This window comes from Emiliania huxleyi (assembly GCF_000372725.1).
Source record: "Emiliania huxleyi CCMP1516 unplaced genomic scaffold EMIHUscaffold_320, whole genome shotgun sequence".
NCBI lineage: Eukaryota > Haptophyta > Isochrysidales > Noelaerhabdaceae > Emiliania > Emiliania huxleyi.
Window position 1 is genome coordinate 86,436 of NW_005199600.1, and position 17,170 is coordinate 103,605.

At 66.6% G+C, this 17,170-nt stretch overlaps 4 protein-coding genes across 4 annotated transcripts; 2 read left to right on the forward strand and 2 right to left on the reverse strand.

Moving 5' to 3' along the window:
* Positions 1 to 214: 214 nt before the first annotated feature.
* On the reverse strand, positions 215 to 1,297 carry EMIHUDRAFT_240976 (hypothetical protein; the record flags this gene model as incomplete). The annotated part of the gene is made up of 4 exons (XM_005773980.1): positions 215 to 519; positions 675 to 810; positions 884 to 942; positions 1,012 to 1,297. 4 exons carry the CDS (start codon positions 1,295 to 1,297, stop codon positions 215 to 217), a joined length of 786 nt encoding a protein of 261 aa, XP_005774037.1.
* A 3,262-nt stretch (positions 1,298 to 4,559) lies between these two features.
* On the reverse strand, positions 4,560 to 6,994 carry EMIHUDRAFT_444413 (putative sensory transduction histidine kinase). The gene is made up of 6 exons (XM_005773981.1): positions 6,634 to 6,994; positions 6,355 to 6,430; positions 6,191 to 6,283; positions 6,006 to 6,109; positions 5,573 to 5,937; positions 4,560 to 5,496 (listed from the first exon to the last, which is right to left on the reverse strand). Exons 1-6 carry the CDS (start codon positions 6,967 to 6,969, stop codon positions 4,680 to 4,682), a joined length of 1,791 nt encoding a protein of 596 aa, XP_005774038.1. The 5' UTR covers positions 6,970 to 6,994; the 3' UTR covers positions 4,560 to 4,679.
* Positions 6,995 to 10,057: 3,063 nt separating this feature from the next.
* Positions 10,058 to 11,047, forward strand: EMIHUDRAFT_240980 (hypothetical protein; the record flags this gene model as incomplete). Its single annotated transcript, XM_005773982.1, has 4 exons — positions 10,058 to 10,381; positions 10,493 to 10,689; positions 10,774 to 10,807; positions 10,985 to 11,047. 4 exons carry the CDS (start codon positions 10,058 to 10,060, stop codon positions 11,045 to 11,047), a joined length of 618 nt encoding a protein of 205 aa, XP_005774039.1.
* Positions 11,048 to 13,221: 2,174 nt separating this feature from the next.
* On the forward strand, positions 13,222 to 14,810 carry EMIHUDRAFT_444416 (hypothetical protein; the record flags this gene model as incomplete). The annotated part of the gene is made up of 2 exons (XM_005773983.1): positions 13,222 to 13,456; positions 13,521 to 14,810. The coding sequence occupies 2 exons, from the start codon at positions 13,222 to 13,224 to the stop codon at positions 13,835 to 13,837; spliced, it is 552 nt and encodes a 183-aa protein (XP_005774040.1). The 3' UTR covers positions 13,838 to 14,810.
* Between the last annotated feature and the right edge of the window lie 2,360 nt (positions 14,811 to 17,170).

Below are 17,170 nucleotides of genomic sequence, written 5' to 3' on the forward strand. Positions count from 1 at the left end.
CCCGAACCAGATTTTTCTCACACGCAGGACGAGAGAGACCAGAGATACATGTGTAGCGAAAAGACGACCCCGCGGCGCCCGGGCAGACTCCCGAGTGTGCCAGCGGTGTGTGTGCACGCCGCATGTCATCGAGACGCAATAAAACGAAAACGGTCCAACTGTGGCGAGATGAAGTGCGTCTGTCTCCACCCCGTGGCCGCTATCTTCTATGTCACTACGATTTCTCATCGTCTCCAAGCAACGTGCGCAACGCCACGATTAGGGCGGGCACGTCACTCACAACCACGTCGAAGTCGGCCTCGAGCGCTGCTGCCGGATTCGCGCCCCAAGCGACGCCGACCGACCGCATGCCTGCGGCGCGCGCCGCCTTGCCGTCCGTCGGCGCGTCGCCAACATAGACCGACGCCTCGGGCACCGCCTCAATCCTCGAGCAAATCTCGAGCAAGCCCACGCCCGAAGGCTTCGCCTCTGCCACCTCGTCGGCGCCGAGCGCCTCCTTGAAGAGCGGCACGCGCACGCCTGGCGAGAGGCCGTCCCGGGTGCGGTGAGAGGCGTCTGCCCGAGAGGCGTCTGCCCCGGGTGCGTTCTGCCCGGGGGCGGAGTGAGGGACGCCTCTCCGCCTCTCTCCCGTGTGACGGGAGGGGGAGGGGGAGGCAGCGGCGGGCCCTCCGCACCGGGCTTCTCGTCGAGCTCGTTTGCCGAGAGCACCGCACGCACGTACTCGCCGCACGCATTCGAGAGCACCGCCATCGGGTGGCCGGCGATGGTGAGGGAGCGCAGAAGCTTCTCGAGCCCGTCGAAGAGGCCCGCCTGTCGCCACACGCACACGCGCGGCTCAGGCGCGCGTCGCGGATGCGCGCGTGCGGGCAAGCTGGGCCGGGACCGTCTCGCGCGAGACGCGCCGAACGTACGTCTTGTCGAAGAGATCGCCGAGCTGGCCGCCTGAGAGGTGCGGCGAGAGCGGTGAGCAGAGCGTGCGAGTCGTCGAGGCCGGCACTGAGTGTCGCACACCCTCAGCGGATCCGGCGGGCCGCTCGATGTGGTAGTTGAAGCGATCTGGGGTGGTGAAGCGGCATCCTAGCTTGTACTCATCCTCGGTCACCATCCGGTATCCGCTTGTTGAAAGCACTTCGTTCGTTGCGGTGAATCCCAGGGTGGTTGACTCCACCAGGGTGCCGTCGACGTCCCAGATCACTGCCGCCGACGCGCGAAGGTAGGTCTGTCGGTTCCGGGCCTCTGACGTCATGCTCAGCGAGAGGAGCAGAGGGCTCCTAGCTAGCGTGAAGCCGACGAGCATCGAGCACCTCAAGCCAGCGACGATTTCTTTTATTTTCTTCCTCCTCTTTTTATTTTTAAAACTCCCTCGGCCCGCGAATTCTTTTTTCGAAGCCCCACGCCAGCGCCGGGAGGCAGCCCGAGAGGGAGGAGAGAGAGGGAGGAGGCGCTCAGCATCCGCAACCCCGCCCGTTTGCATGCCCGGCCGGACGAAGGCTGGCTCGGCCGGCTCCCGGCGCGGGCACGCGTCAACGGCGGCTACTGCTGCGCCGCTCGCGCTGCCGAAAAGGATCGAGGCGGCGGCGGAGAACGGCAAGGTCGGCGTGGTGCAGACGTGGCTCGCCGGGGATGGGCGGGTTGACGCGACGTGCGTGCATCGCGGTGTGAGCGGCTGTACGCTCCTGCTGATCGCCGCCGAACACGGTCACAAAGAGATTGTCGAACTGCTGCTGATGCGCGGCGCGGAGGCGGACGCGCGAGACAGCGAAGGCTGTACGGCGCTGATGGTCGCCGCCGCCAAAGGCCACGAGCGCGTGGCCGAGATGCTGCTGTGGCACGGCGCAGGGGTGAACGCGCGAGACAACGGAGGCTGTACGGCGCTGAAGGACGCCGCCTACAAAGGCCACGAGCGGGTTGTAGACACGCTGATCCGGCTCGGCGCAGAGATCAACCTGCAGGCCAACAAGGGCGGCACCGCTCTGATGTTCGCCGCCCTCGGCAACCATCCCGCCGTGGTGCTCCGCTTGCTGCGGGCGGGCGCAGACATGACGCTGCGCTCTATGGAGGGTGAGACGGCGCTGCAGTACGCCAAGGAGGAGGGCCACGCCGAGTGCTTCGAGGCTTTCAGGACGTATCTCGGGGAGGTAATGGCGGCTCGGAGCAAGGCGCCGTCGGCCGAGGCGGGTGGCGCAGGGGCGGGAGACGCACCCGCAGGCGAGGCGGCGGCGGGCGCCAGTGCCGCGGCCTCTGCTTTGATCGGCGTGGGCGGCGCAGAGGCCGAGCCGGCCAGCGAGGCGGTGCCAGAGGAGGTCGTGCTAGCGGCTGGGCGAGGCGACGGATTTCCGGTGCTGGCGTGGCTCGATGGCGGCGGGTGGGTCGATATGAGGTTCGAGTACACCTTTACTTGCGGCACTCGTGCGAGCGGCGTGACACTGCTGATGTTCGCAATGTCCTATGACCACGAGGGGCTGGCCGAGGCGCTTCTGCGGCGCGGTGCGGATGTCTCGTTGCAGAAGAGCGACGGTGGCACCGCGCTGAGCCTCGCCGCCGCGAACGGCCGCGAGGAGATGGTCGAGCTGGCTTTGCGGCACGGCGCGGAGATCGATCAGAGAAGCACGATCGGCGTCACTGCGCTGATGGACGCCGCCTTCAAAGGCTACGAGCGGGTGGTCGACTTGCTGGTCCGGCACGGCGCAGAGATCAACCTGCAGGCCAACCATGGCGACACCGCGCTGATGTTTGGCGCCTTGCTCGGCCACCCCGCCGTCGTGCGTCAGCTGCTGCGGGCGGGCGCAGATCAAACGCTGTGCTCTAAGAAGGGCAAGACCGCGCTGCAATGTGCCAAGGCGAAGGGACACGCCGAGTGCGTGCGCGCCCTCGAGGAGCACGCGGCGGCCGAGAAGGCGGCGGAGAAGGCGGCGAAGGAGGCGGCGTGGGCTGCGGGCGCGGCAGAGAGGGAGGCGCAGAGGGCGGCGGCGGAGAAGGAGGCGGCGCGGCACGCCGACGAGCTGCTGGCGGAGGTCGAGGCGGAGAAGCGCGCCAAGGGCAAGAAGGGCAAGAAGAAGAAGAAGGGCGGCGGGGCGGGCGGCGCTGGGCCGTCGCAGGAGTCCGATCCGCCGGCAGAGGCAGCCGCAGCCAAGCCCGCGCCGTTGGACAGTGAGGGGCTGCTCCGGCTTCTCGCGGAGCTCCACGAGGACAGGATCCGGTTCGGCATCACGCCGGAGACGTCGGTCGAGGGATTGGCGGAGGCGCTGGGAGAGGCGGCGGGCGAGGCGAGCGAGGAGGAGGGCGAGGAGGAGACGGCAGAGGCAGCCGAGGAGGAGGGCGAGGAGGAGGGCGAGGAGGAGGGCGAGGAGGAGGGCGAGGAGGCGGCAACGGAGGCGGCAGCGGAGGCGCGCCGGCAGGCTGCGGCGGAGGCTGCGGCCGTGGCAGCGGCAGAGGAGGAGGAGGCTGCCGCAGCGGAGGAGGAGGCGGAGGAGGCGGCGATCGCGGCGGCAGAGGCGGCGCTCGCCGCAGCCAAGGCGAGGCGCGCGTCAGGTGCCGCTGCGAGGGCCAGGGCGCGGGAGGCGGCCTAGCCCGCGCGCAAGGACAGCTGGCGCAGTGGCAGCCATGGGGAAGGGTCTCTCGTACTCTGGGGTGCGTTCTCTCGTGAACGATCGTGGCTGTGGGCTGGGCCCCGCGCCGCGCGGGCGCGCGTGCAGTCCCTCGAGGTCCCGCCGGGAGCTGCTCACACAGCCGAACGTATGGTGGGCGGTGGCGCATTTTGAGGTTGGGGGAGGGGCTAGGGGCGGGGCAGCGCTGCTCGGGCGTGACCCGAGCTCGAGGCGCGGGACCGCCGCGCTGCGGGAACTGTACTGTCCCGCACTGGCGGGATCGTGGCTGATCGTGGGGGGACAGTGCGCCACAAGACTTGTCGGCGTGTTGTCTTGCATATAGAGTGTGCGAGGCATCTCTCAGACAGCGCAGAGAGTGGGCTTGAGGACTGTTGAGACAGTGAGAGCAATCGCCACGTGGGTGTTCCGCGCCGGTGGTTGACCGGCAGGCGGCAGGGCGGTGTGGGGCGGGATTTCTTACTTACTCTGAAGAGGGGCGGGGCCTAGAGTCCTACCGATCTACGAAAGAAATACATGTGTACCATGTACGCAACAAAGAGACAGGTGGAATGCGTGGGCGTGTTCGAAGACACGGGCGGCGGCGTCCACAGCTGCTGCGGTGGCGGCCGCAGCTCGAGCTGTGGTGGCGGCGGCCGCTCGGCAGGCGTTGAGCCTGCGGTTCGGGATTGGCGTGTTGGGCTGGGCGCTGGCGCTGGGCCGCGAGGACCAGAGCTGATAGGTGATACCATGTGACGGCGGAGTTGACGTCTCCGTCGGTCCTAGCGGCGTGGCTGAGGGCGGCGGTGGAGGCGCCCGAGGGCGCGGCGTGGCTGGTCTCATGGGTCTAGCAAACCATAGACCACGCTGAGAGAACGCGACGCTAAACCCAATGTAACGGACGATCCATTCACACGGGTTTCGGTGGGTTGGATGGGAGGTAGAATGTCTACCTACCGCACACGGTGCGGCTCGGACGCCAGCTTGCTGCTTGCCCGCCGTTCCAACCCTGCAGCCTGCACCCCGCTCCCTGGCCGGCTGTGTGTAGCATTGTGTACAATCCGCAGGGCGGGGCACGATGCACACGCCCGGCGCTCATTCCAAGAGGTCCTCGAGCGTGGGGTTGCATCTGACAAAGTGGCGGAACTCCTCGGCCGTCTTGCGCCACACCGCCAGGGCGGCGCTCGCGCGCTCGCTCTTGCCGCCCGCCGCAAGGATCTCGAGCGTCTCCGAGGCGGCAGCCAGGCGCGAGGCGCACACCTGCAGCGCGTTCCCCTTGGCGGTGTGAGCGATTCCCATGACGCTCTGCGTGCCGGCCTCGTCCCACGGCGCCCCCTCCGCCTCGACCATGCTCTCCATGCCCCTGCCCAGGGAGAGGTCCATCTGAGCCACCAGCGCGGCCGCGATGTCCATCGGGATGCCAAACACCGCCACAAAGTCGCGCGCGTTGAAGACCGAGTCGGGCAGCGCGGCGAGCATCTCCGCCTCCGTCTCACAAGCCGCCCCGCTCGCAGCCCCGCTCGCCGACCCGCTCGCAGAGCCAGAGGCGAGCGTGGAGGAGCCCGCGGCGGGCGCGGCGGGCGCGGCGGCCAGGCCGGTGGCGGGTGCGCGCGCGGCTGCGCCGCGGCCGACGGCCTCGGAGAGGGTGGCTGGCACGCCTCGCAGGGCCTCGGAGAGGGTGGCTGGCACGACCCGCGGGGGCGAGGCGGGCGGCGGCGCGGCTCCCGCGGCGGGCAGCGCCGCAAACACCTCCTCGCATATCCGGGAGAAGGCGAGCGGGTAGACGGGCTTGGCGAGGATCCCGTCGAAGCCGTCCACGCGGAGCTGCTTGGTCATCGCGGCGTTCGTGTCCCCGCTCATCGCATACGCGCGCAACCGCGGCCGCGCGTGGCCTCGCTCCCACTCGCGGTACCTGCGCGCGCCTCGGGCGGGGCGTCAGGGGAGCCCGCGGGGAGGGTGGGCGGGGCAGCAGCTCCCGCGGGCGGCGCCTCCGGATCGCCTCGTCGCCGCGCATGAGGGGCATGTTGATGTCGACGAAGGCGACGTCGATCTCGTGCGAGTGGGCGCGCAGCAGCTGCAGCGCAGCCTCCCCGTCGGCGGCGGTGTGCGAGATCGTGTGCCCGAAATAGGCGATCACCTCCGACACGCTCTTCAGCAGCAGCTCGGAGTCGTCGACAAGCATCACGCGCAAGCGGCGCCCCGCGGCCGGCGGGCTCACCTCGAGCGACTCGGACGAGCCGCGCGAGCCGGAGCAGGTCGAGCCGCCCCGCTGCATCCGCACGGAGAAGGAGCAGCTCGTGCCGCAGCCGAGGCCCTCGCTGCGCAGCTCGAGCTTGCCGCCGAGCTCGGCCACCGCCTGCTCACAGCTGCAGCAGTCAGGACGCGCCGTCCCCGCGCCGCCCGCTCGCCGCGCGGGGCGACCGCCTTCGCGGCGATGGCGAGCCCGAGCCCCATCCCGCCGCCCTCCGCCGTCGAGGAGCGCGAGTACGGGTGCGTTGCCCGCTGCAGCTCCTCGGCCTCCATCCCTGCGGGCGGCGCAGACGGGCGGCGGGGGTTGGCTCGGGAGGGCGCCGCTGCGCCGGCCGGTTGGAGCCGAGCTTGCGCGCCCCGGCCGGTGTCTGCGACCTCGAAGTGCGCCTCGCACAGCCCTCCGACGGGAGGTGGCTCGCTGAGCAGCTTGACCGAGATCGTGACCGAGCCTGCTCGCAGGCGGGGGCGTGTGTGAGGGGCGCTTCTCCACACAAGCCCCCGCCCAGGACGCCGCTCGCGCCCGAGGTGGTGAACTTGATCGCGTTTGTGAGGAGGTTGAGCAGGGCGCGCATCAGCCGCGAGGCGTCGACTCGCACCTACCAGACGGGCCCTGGAAGGCTCACGGAAGGCTCCCAGCGACCGCCGCGAGGTGGTGTGATGGAGGGGGGATGGTGTGATGGAGGGATGGTGTGATGGACGTTGCGAGGCGCACACATGCGGCAGGCGGGGGTCGAATAGGAAGTGTCTAGGAAGTGTCTAGGAAGTGTCTAGGAAGTGTCTAGAAAGTTGCGAGGCGCACATGCGGCAGGCGGGGGTCGAAGCACGACTTGAGCTTGACCTCCGCCTTTGCGGTCGGCGAGGCGAGCAGCAGCCCGACGGTACGCTCGATCTCTGAGACCAGGTCCACCTCCTCCTCGGCGAAGGAGGGCATCAGCAGCGCCTCGTTGCCTCCGCCCGCCTGCTGCTTGCCCTCGCCCGCCTGGCCGAGCGCCCACATGTCTGGAAAGTGTCTGGAAAGTGTCTGGAAAGTGTCTGGGAAGTGTCTGGAAAGTGTCTGGGAAGTGTCTGGAAAGTGTCTGGGAAGTGTCTGGGAAGTGTCTGGGAAGTGTCCGCCCGCCTGGTCGAGCTCCCACATGTTGGAGACGACCTGCGCGGCGGAGGCGCGAGGGGGGGTCGGTTGGGGGGTGGAGTGGGTGTTGAGGGGGGGGGGGGGGGGGGGGCCTGCAGCGGCGTGCGCAGGTCGTGGCCCATCGTGCGCGCGAAGGTGCGCAGCGCGTCGGCGCGGATCTGCTCCCGCTCGAGGCGCTGCGAGAGCTGCAGTCGCTCCAGCTGGCTGTGGCTCTCGGCGGCGTGCAGCAGCAGCGAGACGGAGGAGAGCATCTTTGCGCAAAAGTCCGCGAGCGCGAGGAGCGTGAGCTCTGCCGGCTGCGAGAGCAGGTCCGTCTGGGAGGCGAGCCAGAGGGCGGGGAAGAAGCTCCACGAGAGGGCCGTCAGCGTGCTGATGAGTTGGCCCGTGAGCGGGTGCGTCGCCTGTCTCAAGATGTTTGCACACACGCGCCGCAGAGAGAGGAACATGTAAGCAAAGCTCGCGCCAAGCCAGCCGATGCGCCAAGCCCACAGCGCGGCGACTCCGAGCCTCGCGACGGGCTCCGGCACCGCCGCCGTGGCGAGAAAGCCGGTCATCATGATGCTGACGATATTGCGGTGCAGTCGCCGCCCCGCCTCGGAGGCGGAGTGGCTGCTGCCCGAGATGAGGGCGAGGCCGGGTGTCGTGTGCGCCCACAGTACGTATCGCAGTGGCGAGAACGGCCTCCCATACGTCGAGAGGACCCCGACGCCGTCCGCGAGGGACCAGTACGCGACGCACGCCATCGCCGCGATAGCCATGCCGAGCGCCGACAGCCGCCGGCGATCCGCCGAGGTAGAGAGGAGGCAGGCGATGAAGTTGATAGTCGCGAGCGAGGCGAATGAGGACGCGGAAGCGACACTGACGGCGTCCATCGGCGCGAAGGCAGTGTCGACCGGCGGAGAGGTGGTGATAACGGCCGGCCCAAGCCAGCCAGCCGACACGGTGAGCAGCTCCTCGTAGCCGAGCGTGATGCAGCAGAAGGAGAGGAAGAGCCAGCCGGCCTCGGCGGAGGGGCGGCACTCCTCAAGCCACTGAGGCAGGCTGAGACGGTCCAGCCCACCATAGAGGAGCAGCACGTCGGCTACGATCGCGTGAGCCGCAATCAGGCCACGCGCGCCGAGCAGAGCCATGGCCGGGGGCAGGGGTAGAGAATGCTTCAGAGCTCGCGTAGAGCTCTACACCCTGGGGGTTGAGGTACGTCAACCCTTAGTTGGGGGGCCCCCGGCGCCTCGCGCGAGATCACTAATTTCAACAATAGACTTACAACAAGATGAATTGGAACAGCCCTGCCGCCAAAAAATCGCCTGCGGCGCGCTCTTGCGCTCCTTGTACCTCGAGCGCAATCCATAAGTAGGAGACGCTCACTGTCGCCATTCAGGCGCCTGATCTTTCAGCAAAGCGATGGCCTACCAGGTACGAGTTCAGATGCGCGCCCGGCAGAAGACGCTTGTGATGCCGCATGCAGTGGAATGCGCACAGAGAACGGACGGCAAGAGAAGGCAAGGGAATCAGCAAGGGAAGGAGAAGAGAAACGGCTGGTGAAGCTCAGCTTATGGCGTAGTAATGCGTACAGTTGTAAGCAACCGCGGTCACTAACTATCCACGGCAAGAGTCACGGTGAATGCTGCCGCATAAAAGCAACAGAGTCGCGGTTGGCGCGATGGTCTTGTCGCGGTTAACGACTTGACGTCGCACACGGCCATAGACGCAGGATCTGTTTGGCGAGTCTCAAGCAGCGAAAGTAGGCGCGAGAAATTGATGTCAATCCTGAGATCTCAATTTTGGCGCTAGTTTCGTTTCCTGGTACATCACGACGACTTGGGTCTCATGTAGCTCGACGGCTCTTTCTGGTTGGATCAGACAGTGCTATCAGTCAACAACACAATACCGAGAGCAGGGCGGCCTTCGAGCAGGGCGGCCTTCGAGCAGGGTCAACTAAGCTCCTGCTGCATATCGAGCATGGAAGGCGGCCTTTTGCTCAAACCTGTTCGAGTTGGCCTCCGGGAACAAGGGTGCCTGGCCGGCGCGGTCTGTTTCACGTGCAATAAGGGCAACGCCATCAAAATCGCGAACATGGGCCGTCATGCCTCACATTTCTCAGGGCTCGGACGGAAGCTCTGCAGACAGCCAGACCGCTTTGCGCGGTCGGACCGACTTTTTCAGACTTAAACTATTCTGGATACTGAGGGTATGTCGGCACTGAGTACTCGATAGCGGTCCCGCCATAGCTCCCGCAAAGGAGCAGGAGGCTAGGCAGAGGCCGCATCGCGTCAGAGAGTGCTGTAATACATTTTACCAAAACCGAAACACGAATCTCCAATCAAAAGGGATGAAATCCCTTATGGATATAATCGCCCAATTGTCGAGAACCTCGTCATCGGCGATCGCAGCGCGCGCCGCCTTGGCCACGGCGGCATCGTTCTGCTGTGGCCCGCTCGGCCGTGTCTAACCGGAAAGGAATAACAAAAGCCACCCCCACGACTGAAAAGTCTTAATGGACCTGTCCTAGACTCTGTGGCTGAAGTAGCGTGTGCGTCGAAGCCACAAGAGGGCTGGCGTCGTCCGGAGTTCCTTGAGAGGGGGGTTGGCGTATTTTAGTTTCCTTGAACGGTTGATGAGACTGTGAAACGATCGCCGCAAGGGGCGTGAACGCACAAGTGCGTAATGACCGCAAGTGGTCGTGAACACCCCAAGGGGTGTGAAAGTAAATACTCCACTTATTCACAGATACCATACCAGCAAAGTACCCGAATCCAACTCCACGTGCCCAAGCGCACACCGGCCGGAGCGCCACCGGGGGGTGCCGCCCTCCCGTTCATGAGCCCAACAACACGAACGCTATCCATCCTCACCGGCCCCCATCCCCGTGGTCGGCCTCGCTCGCCGCGCCAAGCCGCGGTCCGGTCGTCCGCCCGGCGGCCAAGCCCAAGGGCGGGGAGGGGGCCACCCGCGCTCGCGCAGGACTTGACTTGTCTCACACCGACAAGCGTAAACCCCCCGGGGACGCTGTCGTGAACGCTTCATCGCAACGGCCGTTATCGCCCTTTTGGTCCGTACGCTGTGCGCGCATATACGCGCGCGGCACCCGCACGCGATGCCTGCCGGGGTGGGCTCGCCCGTTGGCCGCGCGATGAGCACGACCGGCTCGACCGTCAGCCGCCGCAGCCGGGCGCCCGACCCTCGCTTCGCCCACCTCAAGCCCCGTGTGGACACGGGCAGCAACATGCGCAAGCTGATGGAGAAGTACGAGGGGACGAGCGGCCCCAATGCACGGGCAAAGCAGACGCACACCTACTTCCGGCGCATCAAGCCGCTCGATCTGGAGCGGCGGCTCGCGCCCGACATCGAGTGCGAGGAGTCGATCTACGCTTACGACCTCGACGAGGCGTCGGCCGCCATGTCGCTCGGGGGCGCGTCGGTCGCCGCCTCCATCGTCTCGCACGCGGCCGACGCGTCGACATCGGCGTCCATCGCCGCGGCGGCCGCCGGCGCGAGCGTTCTCTGCCTCGACTGCCGCTCCTTTGAGCAGTACTCGGACTCGCACGTGCGCGGGGCGAGGCACTACGACCTGGCGCAGCTATCGCACTCGACAAACCACTTCCCAAAGGAGCTCTACTTCTTCCGCGGCCCGGCGGGCGGCGACAAGCTCATCGTCCTCTACGATGCCGACGGCAAGGGTCTCGACGAGGCGGCCAACGCCTTTGTGCAGCGGGGGATAGAAAACACGTGCGCGCCTCCAACCCCTTCCCGACGGAGAGGGAGGGGGGCTGCTCGGCCAGAGGCGCTCACTTCTGCGGCCCCGCGCGACAGGTACGTGCTCTCTGGCGGCTTCCACGGCGTCTGCGTCCGCTGCCCTCACATCCTCTCCGCCCCGCCGCCCGTCGGTCTGTCGGACGAGGCGCTCGAGGCGCACAGCGGCGGCGGCGGCGGCGGCGGCGGCGGCGGCGGCGGCGGCGCTGCCATGTCCCGCCGCGGCGGCTCCTGCCGACGTCTGCACACGGCGTGCAGCACGCGCACCCAGGAGACAAGTCTCTCCGGCTTTGCGGGCGGCAGCAGCCATGGCCGGTCTGCCCACTGGAAGTGATGCGAATAAAAGACATTCACTGGTGGGATGGAAGGGGGAAATCACCAAAAAAAGCAAAAGAATTCAAGCTTAAGAAGAAAAACGCCGACAAACGCATCAGTATCCCTTATCCCTTGCATCGCCAAAACAAACGACGGCGGAAGGCGGAAGGCGCGGAAGGCGCGGGGAAGGCGCGGGCGCACGTCGCTCGCGCGCCCGCTAGGCGCCTGGGCCTCGAGATGAGCACGGAGATCTTCGTGATGGGTCGCGCGCCAGGCCGCGCGGGCGTCTCGATGGTCAGAGTGCTCCTCGATCTGCACCTCGCGGACGCGGATGAGGTGCAAGACCACCCCGCAACTATGAAAGCCTCATCTTCGCACCTGCCCACCACACGCGACACGACACGGCTCTCCCACGCCCTTTCCGCTGCAGGTACGCCGCCAGGCCGCGCGCCAGCTTGCTGTCAAGCCCCAAAACGCTCCCCCTTTTGTACCAGGTCCCCACGCCTCGCGGTGGGAAAACCCTCGCTCCTGACTGCGTCCAAGGCTGGAATCAAGCCTGGATTTCGGGCCACGGCCGCACACGCACGTGGCGGCGGTGCCCGCGCCGCCGCCGTCGCCGAGCGGCGGCCCAGGTCCGGCTTCATCCTCTCCGGCTCCCTTCTCGCTGCCGCGTCAATAGTGCGGGCGCTTCCATCTTGACGTGTCCCCCTCCCCCCCGCCCCCCGATCCTTTTGCCGGCACGCTCCGCTGCGCACCGCCGGGCTTACAAGAGTGCGCCGCTTCCCAGAGCCGCTCGGGAAGCGGCAGCACCGCCCTGGCAAGAGTGCGATTTTGCGAGAGCGATTTTGTTGCGTCCGGCCCTGCCCGCACTGCAGGGTGGCGGACACCGTTTTCCTACCTGTCTCTTGTCTACGTTTCTAGAGTCTACTACCTCAGCAAAGCCCACCACCTTCCCACCCCACCCACCCCCCTCTTTGAGAGTCTCCGCTCTTTGGCTCTACCTTAAATGGCGCCCCGGCGTGTAACGGATGACGACCGAGGCCGAGCGTTTTTGATCTCTCGGTAAGTGGGCGCCCGCCCGCCGCCTCTGAGGGGGTCGGGCCCCCTAGACTGAAAACAAAAACAAAGTGTAGAAACCGTCAAAAACAGCCTGCGAGAGCGGCGCTGCGCGCCGCCTAGAGGACGACGACATCGAGGATGTCATGTTGCGCGATGGCGTCATCCATTTCGTCAAGCCACCTTCATCGTGACCGTCGCCACCCTCGCCACCGTCTCGCCTACGTCGCCGCCGTCGCCATCGTCGGCCTCGCTGCCGAGACGGTGCTGCTGCACCTGACTCAACTCTCCCACCCCCCTGGCTCCTATGCCGACGTGTCCCGTGCTCCCCCGTCCGCCGATGTCTCTGCTGCCGCCCGGCGGAGCTCTGCAGCGCGGGCTCTCCTCGCCGCCTTCGCTGCCGCTGCATCGCTGTCGGCTCGTCATGTCTGTCTAGGGTCATTGGGGGCGTGCCATCGCTCGTCTCTCTCTCTCCCGGGGTCAGCTCCAACCTGCCGTGTCGGGACGTCGCCCCGGCCAGGGTTTGCCTCCCTAAAGGGGCCCGAAGAACCTTAAGTCACAAAGTCAGAGGGTCCTGTGGAGAGAAGCCCGCCTAGGACGATCAAGCTTCAAGGGGAGGCAGGGGTACACTTGACCCAGCATTTTTGACCCGCGCGCAAAGAGATAGATGCAGCCGTCACTTGTATTCTACGGCCTCAGAGGACAGAGCGTATGCCTCGGAGCCTCGCCGCCGGCGGACAGTCCAGTGGCGGTCAGCGTGGCGGTGGCGGCGGCGGCGCTCTGGAGGGGAGGGCGGCCACTTTCCGGGTGGTGGATGATTGGCTTTCGAGGTTTTGTTACTTGCAAGCAACCCTAGCTGTGACAGCTTCGGAGACAGCTCGCGCAACCCTAGCAACAGCGGAGTAGGGACTAGTGTGGGATAAGATGGGGGAGCAGGGTGTAGGTCGAAATTACGCCGCTATGCCTCGCTCGGCTCCAGCGAGGCCTCTCAGGCCCTAGCTCAGGTGTATATGCAGTAGCCTGAGGCAGGGAACGCCCACTCTCATAGGTGGAGTCGCGGTGACCGAGAAAAAAATGTACCTTTATTTTGCCCGCACGGAGCAGCGTCTCGTTGCCAGCTCATGTCTCAACAGGCGTATGTTGCCGGCGCAGCCCGACGGAAGCCCGTCGTGGCAACTGGGCTCACTCGCGTTCGTCGTCGGGTCGTCCTCTTCAGACGACGTGGACGCACGCAAGGCCCAGAGGAAGGCCCGCAACCGGAAGGCCGCCGCCGCCTCACGGGACAGAAAGAAGGAGCAGCTCGAACTACTTCACTTGGAGGTGGAGAAGCTCAGATCTGAGAACGCCGGGCTGCGCCGCAGATTAGAGGTGAGTTTCGACCCAGTCCCGCCCGCTGCAGGCTTTCCCCCCAAGCACAGACGCCTCTCGCGCCGCAGGCGGCGGGGCTCTCGACAGCCGAAGACACGCCAGCGCCGCCAGCCGCACCCGTACTACCCGCACCCGCGCCCGCGCCCGCGCCCGCGCCGCCGCCGCCGCCGCCGCCCTTCGTGGCGACATTGCAGCAGATGCTGCTGGCCGGCGGCTCGTCGAGCAGCCCCGGCCGCCTCTCGAGCGAGCTCTCGACCCTTGTCACTCTCAGCACGCACTTTCAGAGGGAGGGGGGGGGCTGCGGCCAGGCAGGCTCGCGCGGCAACCCCAAAAGGCTTCGGGCTTCGAGGAGCACCACCGCAGGCTGAAAGACGAGCGCGCTTGAGCACCGTCTCCGTTCTGTCGGGGTGAGACCACAACTAGAGGTGCGCTGCACACACGCACGCCGCGCGTATACACGATGTATGTGTCACCTGCTCGCGATCACCTGCAGCTCTGTCTCACAGCTATCACACGCCTCTCCATGATGCCGCCCATGAGAGCACGTGCTCCTCTGACCACCGGCGAGCGGGGTGACGTGTGCACCGTGAGACCTCGCCGCTCTCTCCGGCTCTCTATCTTTTGTCTTTGCCGCCGGCGGGGCGCGCGGGGTTCCCCTGGTCTGCCGGCAGGGAAACCTCTCCCTGACCTCTGTGGCTGAGCTCTCTGTGGAGCACTTGGAGGCCGAGACATATGTGAAGTGCAGCGCAGCCATATTCTCCCCAATTACAAAAATCTCGCTGTGTGCAATGAAGTCTCACACCAGACAAGGGGCCAGGTGTGCGGGTCACGGCACACGGGCGCTGCCGCGCTGGCCGTGTCCATGTCCTCCAGATCGTTCATGACGCATGAGCCCGCGCGCCGCGCACAATACAAATCCCGGCTTCATGTGCGGTGGCGGCCTCGCACCCTGGGCAACGCCGCTGCAGCCGCCGCCGTCGTTCTGAAGTTGTCGGTCGCTCCCGCGACGCGAGGCGCTCATCGCGAAGGGGAGGAAGGGGCGCGAGGAGAGGGGAGGGGAAGGTGAGGCGCCTAGCGCAGCCGCGCGGCAGCTCGATGTACAAGAGGGCACGCCGCAGCGACGGCAATAGTGGGCGAGGTGAAGTCGGCCAGGCCGAGGGTGAGCGTCAAATTGACGCCCACCGCGCCCCCTCCGCCGGCCACTCCGTCGGCGCGGAGCGGCGGTGCGGCGGCGGCGGCGAGGCTCCCCCCCTGCGGCGCGGCTGCCCTCGCGGAGGGCGGCACGAGGGCGGCGTCGCAGTCGCAGGCGAGGGTGAGGGGCGGCAAGTTGCTTCTACCGCGCGCGAGGCGGCCGCCTGCGGGAGACGAGGGGCGGGAGCGCGTGGCGAGGAATGGGCGGAGGGGTGGGGCGGCGGCGGGGGGGGGGGGGAGGCCGATAGCGGGGGCGGCACGCCTGAGGAGAGCTCGACGCTGCCTCCGAGGAGGGCGCGGCAGCCTGGCACGTCGGCGGTGGCGGTCGCGGGGAGGGTGTCCACGCTGCCGTGCGAGACGGAGGGGTGGAGGGCGAGAGGCGAGTCTTGCGACAGGACGCCGCGACGCAGCCGCACGGCGCTGCGGCCGTCGCAGGCGGCCGAGCCCATCGAGACGACGTCGGCGGCGCCTGCCTCGAGCGGGCCGCGCGTGAGGGTTGGGGGGTTTGGGGGGGGGGGGGCGCCCCTCAAAGGGCTCGGCGATGAGCTCGGCGCCGGGTGCAGTGCCGAGGTCAAAGACCACCGCCTTGACGAGCTGCGGCTCGGGGCACCTACACGCAGCCCCCTCTCGTGGGACAGGGGGGGGGGGCGGCGGGCGGGGGGGAGGGCGGGCGCAGCGCGGTGCGCACGGAAGCGAGACGACCTGCGGTGGAGCGGGGCGGCGCTCAAGAGGGGGAGGGGCGCGGGGTGGGCGGTGGCGGCCGAGAGGGGCACCAGCTCGAGCGTGCAGCTGTCTAGGAAGTGTCTAGGAAGTGTCTAGGAAGTGTCTAGGAAGTGTCTAGGAAGTGTCTAGGCACCAGCTCGAGGGTGCAGCTGTCTCTCCGCTGCACGTCGCACAGCTGGCCGAGCAGCGGCTGCAAGTGGCCGCCAACCTAATAAACATCAGATACCATCAGATAGTAGAGTATGAGAGCGGCGGCTGCAGGTGGCCGCCAACCTAAGATCACATCACATACCATCAGATAAGTAGAGTATGAGAGCAGCGGCTGCAGGTGGCCGCCAACCTAATAAACATCAGATACCATCAGATAAGTAGAGTATGAGAGCGGCGGCTGCAGGTGGCCGCCAACCTAAGATCACATCACGTACCATCAGATAGTAGAGTATGAGAGCGGCGGCTGCAGGTGGCCGCCAACCTAATAAACATCAGATACCATCAGATAGTAGAGTATGAGAGCAGCGGCTGCAGGTGGCCGCCAACCTAAGATCACATCACATACCATCAGATAAGTAGAGTATGAGAGCGGCGGCTGCAGGTGGCCGCCAACCTAAGATCACATCACGTACCATCAGATAGTAGAGTATGAGAGCAGCGGCTGCAGGTGGCCGCCAACCTAAGATCACATCACATACCATCAGATAAGTAGAGTATGAGAGCGGCGGCTGCAGGTGGCCGCCAACCTAAGATCACATCACGTACCATCAGATAGTAGAGTATGAGAGCGGCGGCTGCAGGTGGCCAGCCAACCATCGCAGAGGCGCAGGGCGTGCACTGCAACCGCACGTCTGCCGCCTGGCGCGCCGGCGCGCGGTGCGTGTCCGCCAGCGGCACGTCGCAGCCGTCGCCGTCGAAGACGTTTGGCACCTGTCGCGAGGAGGGGAGGAGGGGAGGAGGGGGGGAGGAGGAGGAGAGGAGGGAGGCGCCTTGTGCGAGAGGTGTCCATACGGGTGGCCTCCGCCGGTGTTGTCCCACTCGTACTTGTCGTGCGACTCGTGGTGGAAGCCAGCCTAGTCATCACAACACACGAATGATGCGGACAACAAGTTCATCTGATTGTCGTGCGACGGGAGGAGGAAGCCAGCCTACCCTCGCAAACACCTCGCCTCGCCACCTTAGGGCAGGGGTGGAGCGGTACGCACGCCGCGCTCCGGACGGCGCCTCGGCCCGCACACGCACGCCCAAGTCGTTGACGCACCTGACTCACACACAGCAGGACGTGAGCGCCGCGCGACTCGACAGCAGCGGTCCTGCTGCGAGGTCGTCGACGCACTTTCCGACTCGGATGTCGCCTGCCCAGCGCGTGTACCTGCGGGGCGTGCAGTGGACGTGTCGTGGACGTGTCGCGGATGTTCGCTCGCTGAGCTCGCGTGGCACTGATCGTCTCGGAGAGTACTGGAGAGTACGTCCTCGCATGGTATCACTACCGCCCGAGCCTCGTGTGGCACTGCGGCATCGTCTCGGAGAGTCGGGCGAGCATCGGGCGGGAGAGGGCGTAGCCGGCGCCGCCCGAGGCGTACGCGATGTGTACCTTGGGGGGTGAGGGGGGGGGGGGGGGGGCCAAAAAGTTTCCCCCCTGGCGAGGAGGATTCACTTGGAAGGACCAAGGGCTTTCAAGGTTTTAAGGGGGTTTAAGGTCCCCCCGGGGGGGGGGCTTGTTCCGAATTTTTTGGGGCTTTTTCCCCCCTTTCTTTCCAACTTTCCATTGTTAAAAGCCCCCGGGGGCCCCCAGTAAAAAACCCCCCATTTT

Bases quoted from the DNA above. Each gene is read 5' to 3' on its own strand.
- EMIHUDRAFT_444413 (XM_005773981.1), bottom strand. From the start codon at position 6,969: ATGTGGGAGCTCGACCAGGCGGGCGGACACTTCCCAGACACTTCCCAG. The intron at 6,431-6,633 runs GTGCGCCTCGCA...CCCGTCTGGTAG, and splicing joins TCGACCCCCGCCTGCCGCAT to GTGCGAGTCGACGCCTCGCG. The intron at 5,497-5,572 runs GCGCCGCCCGCG...AGGCGCGCGCAG, and splicing joins GGCGACGAGGCGATCCGGAG to GTACCGCGAGTGGGAGCGAG.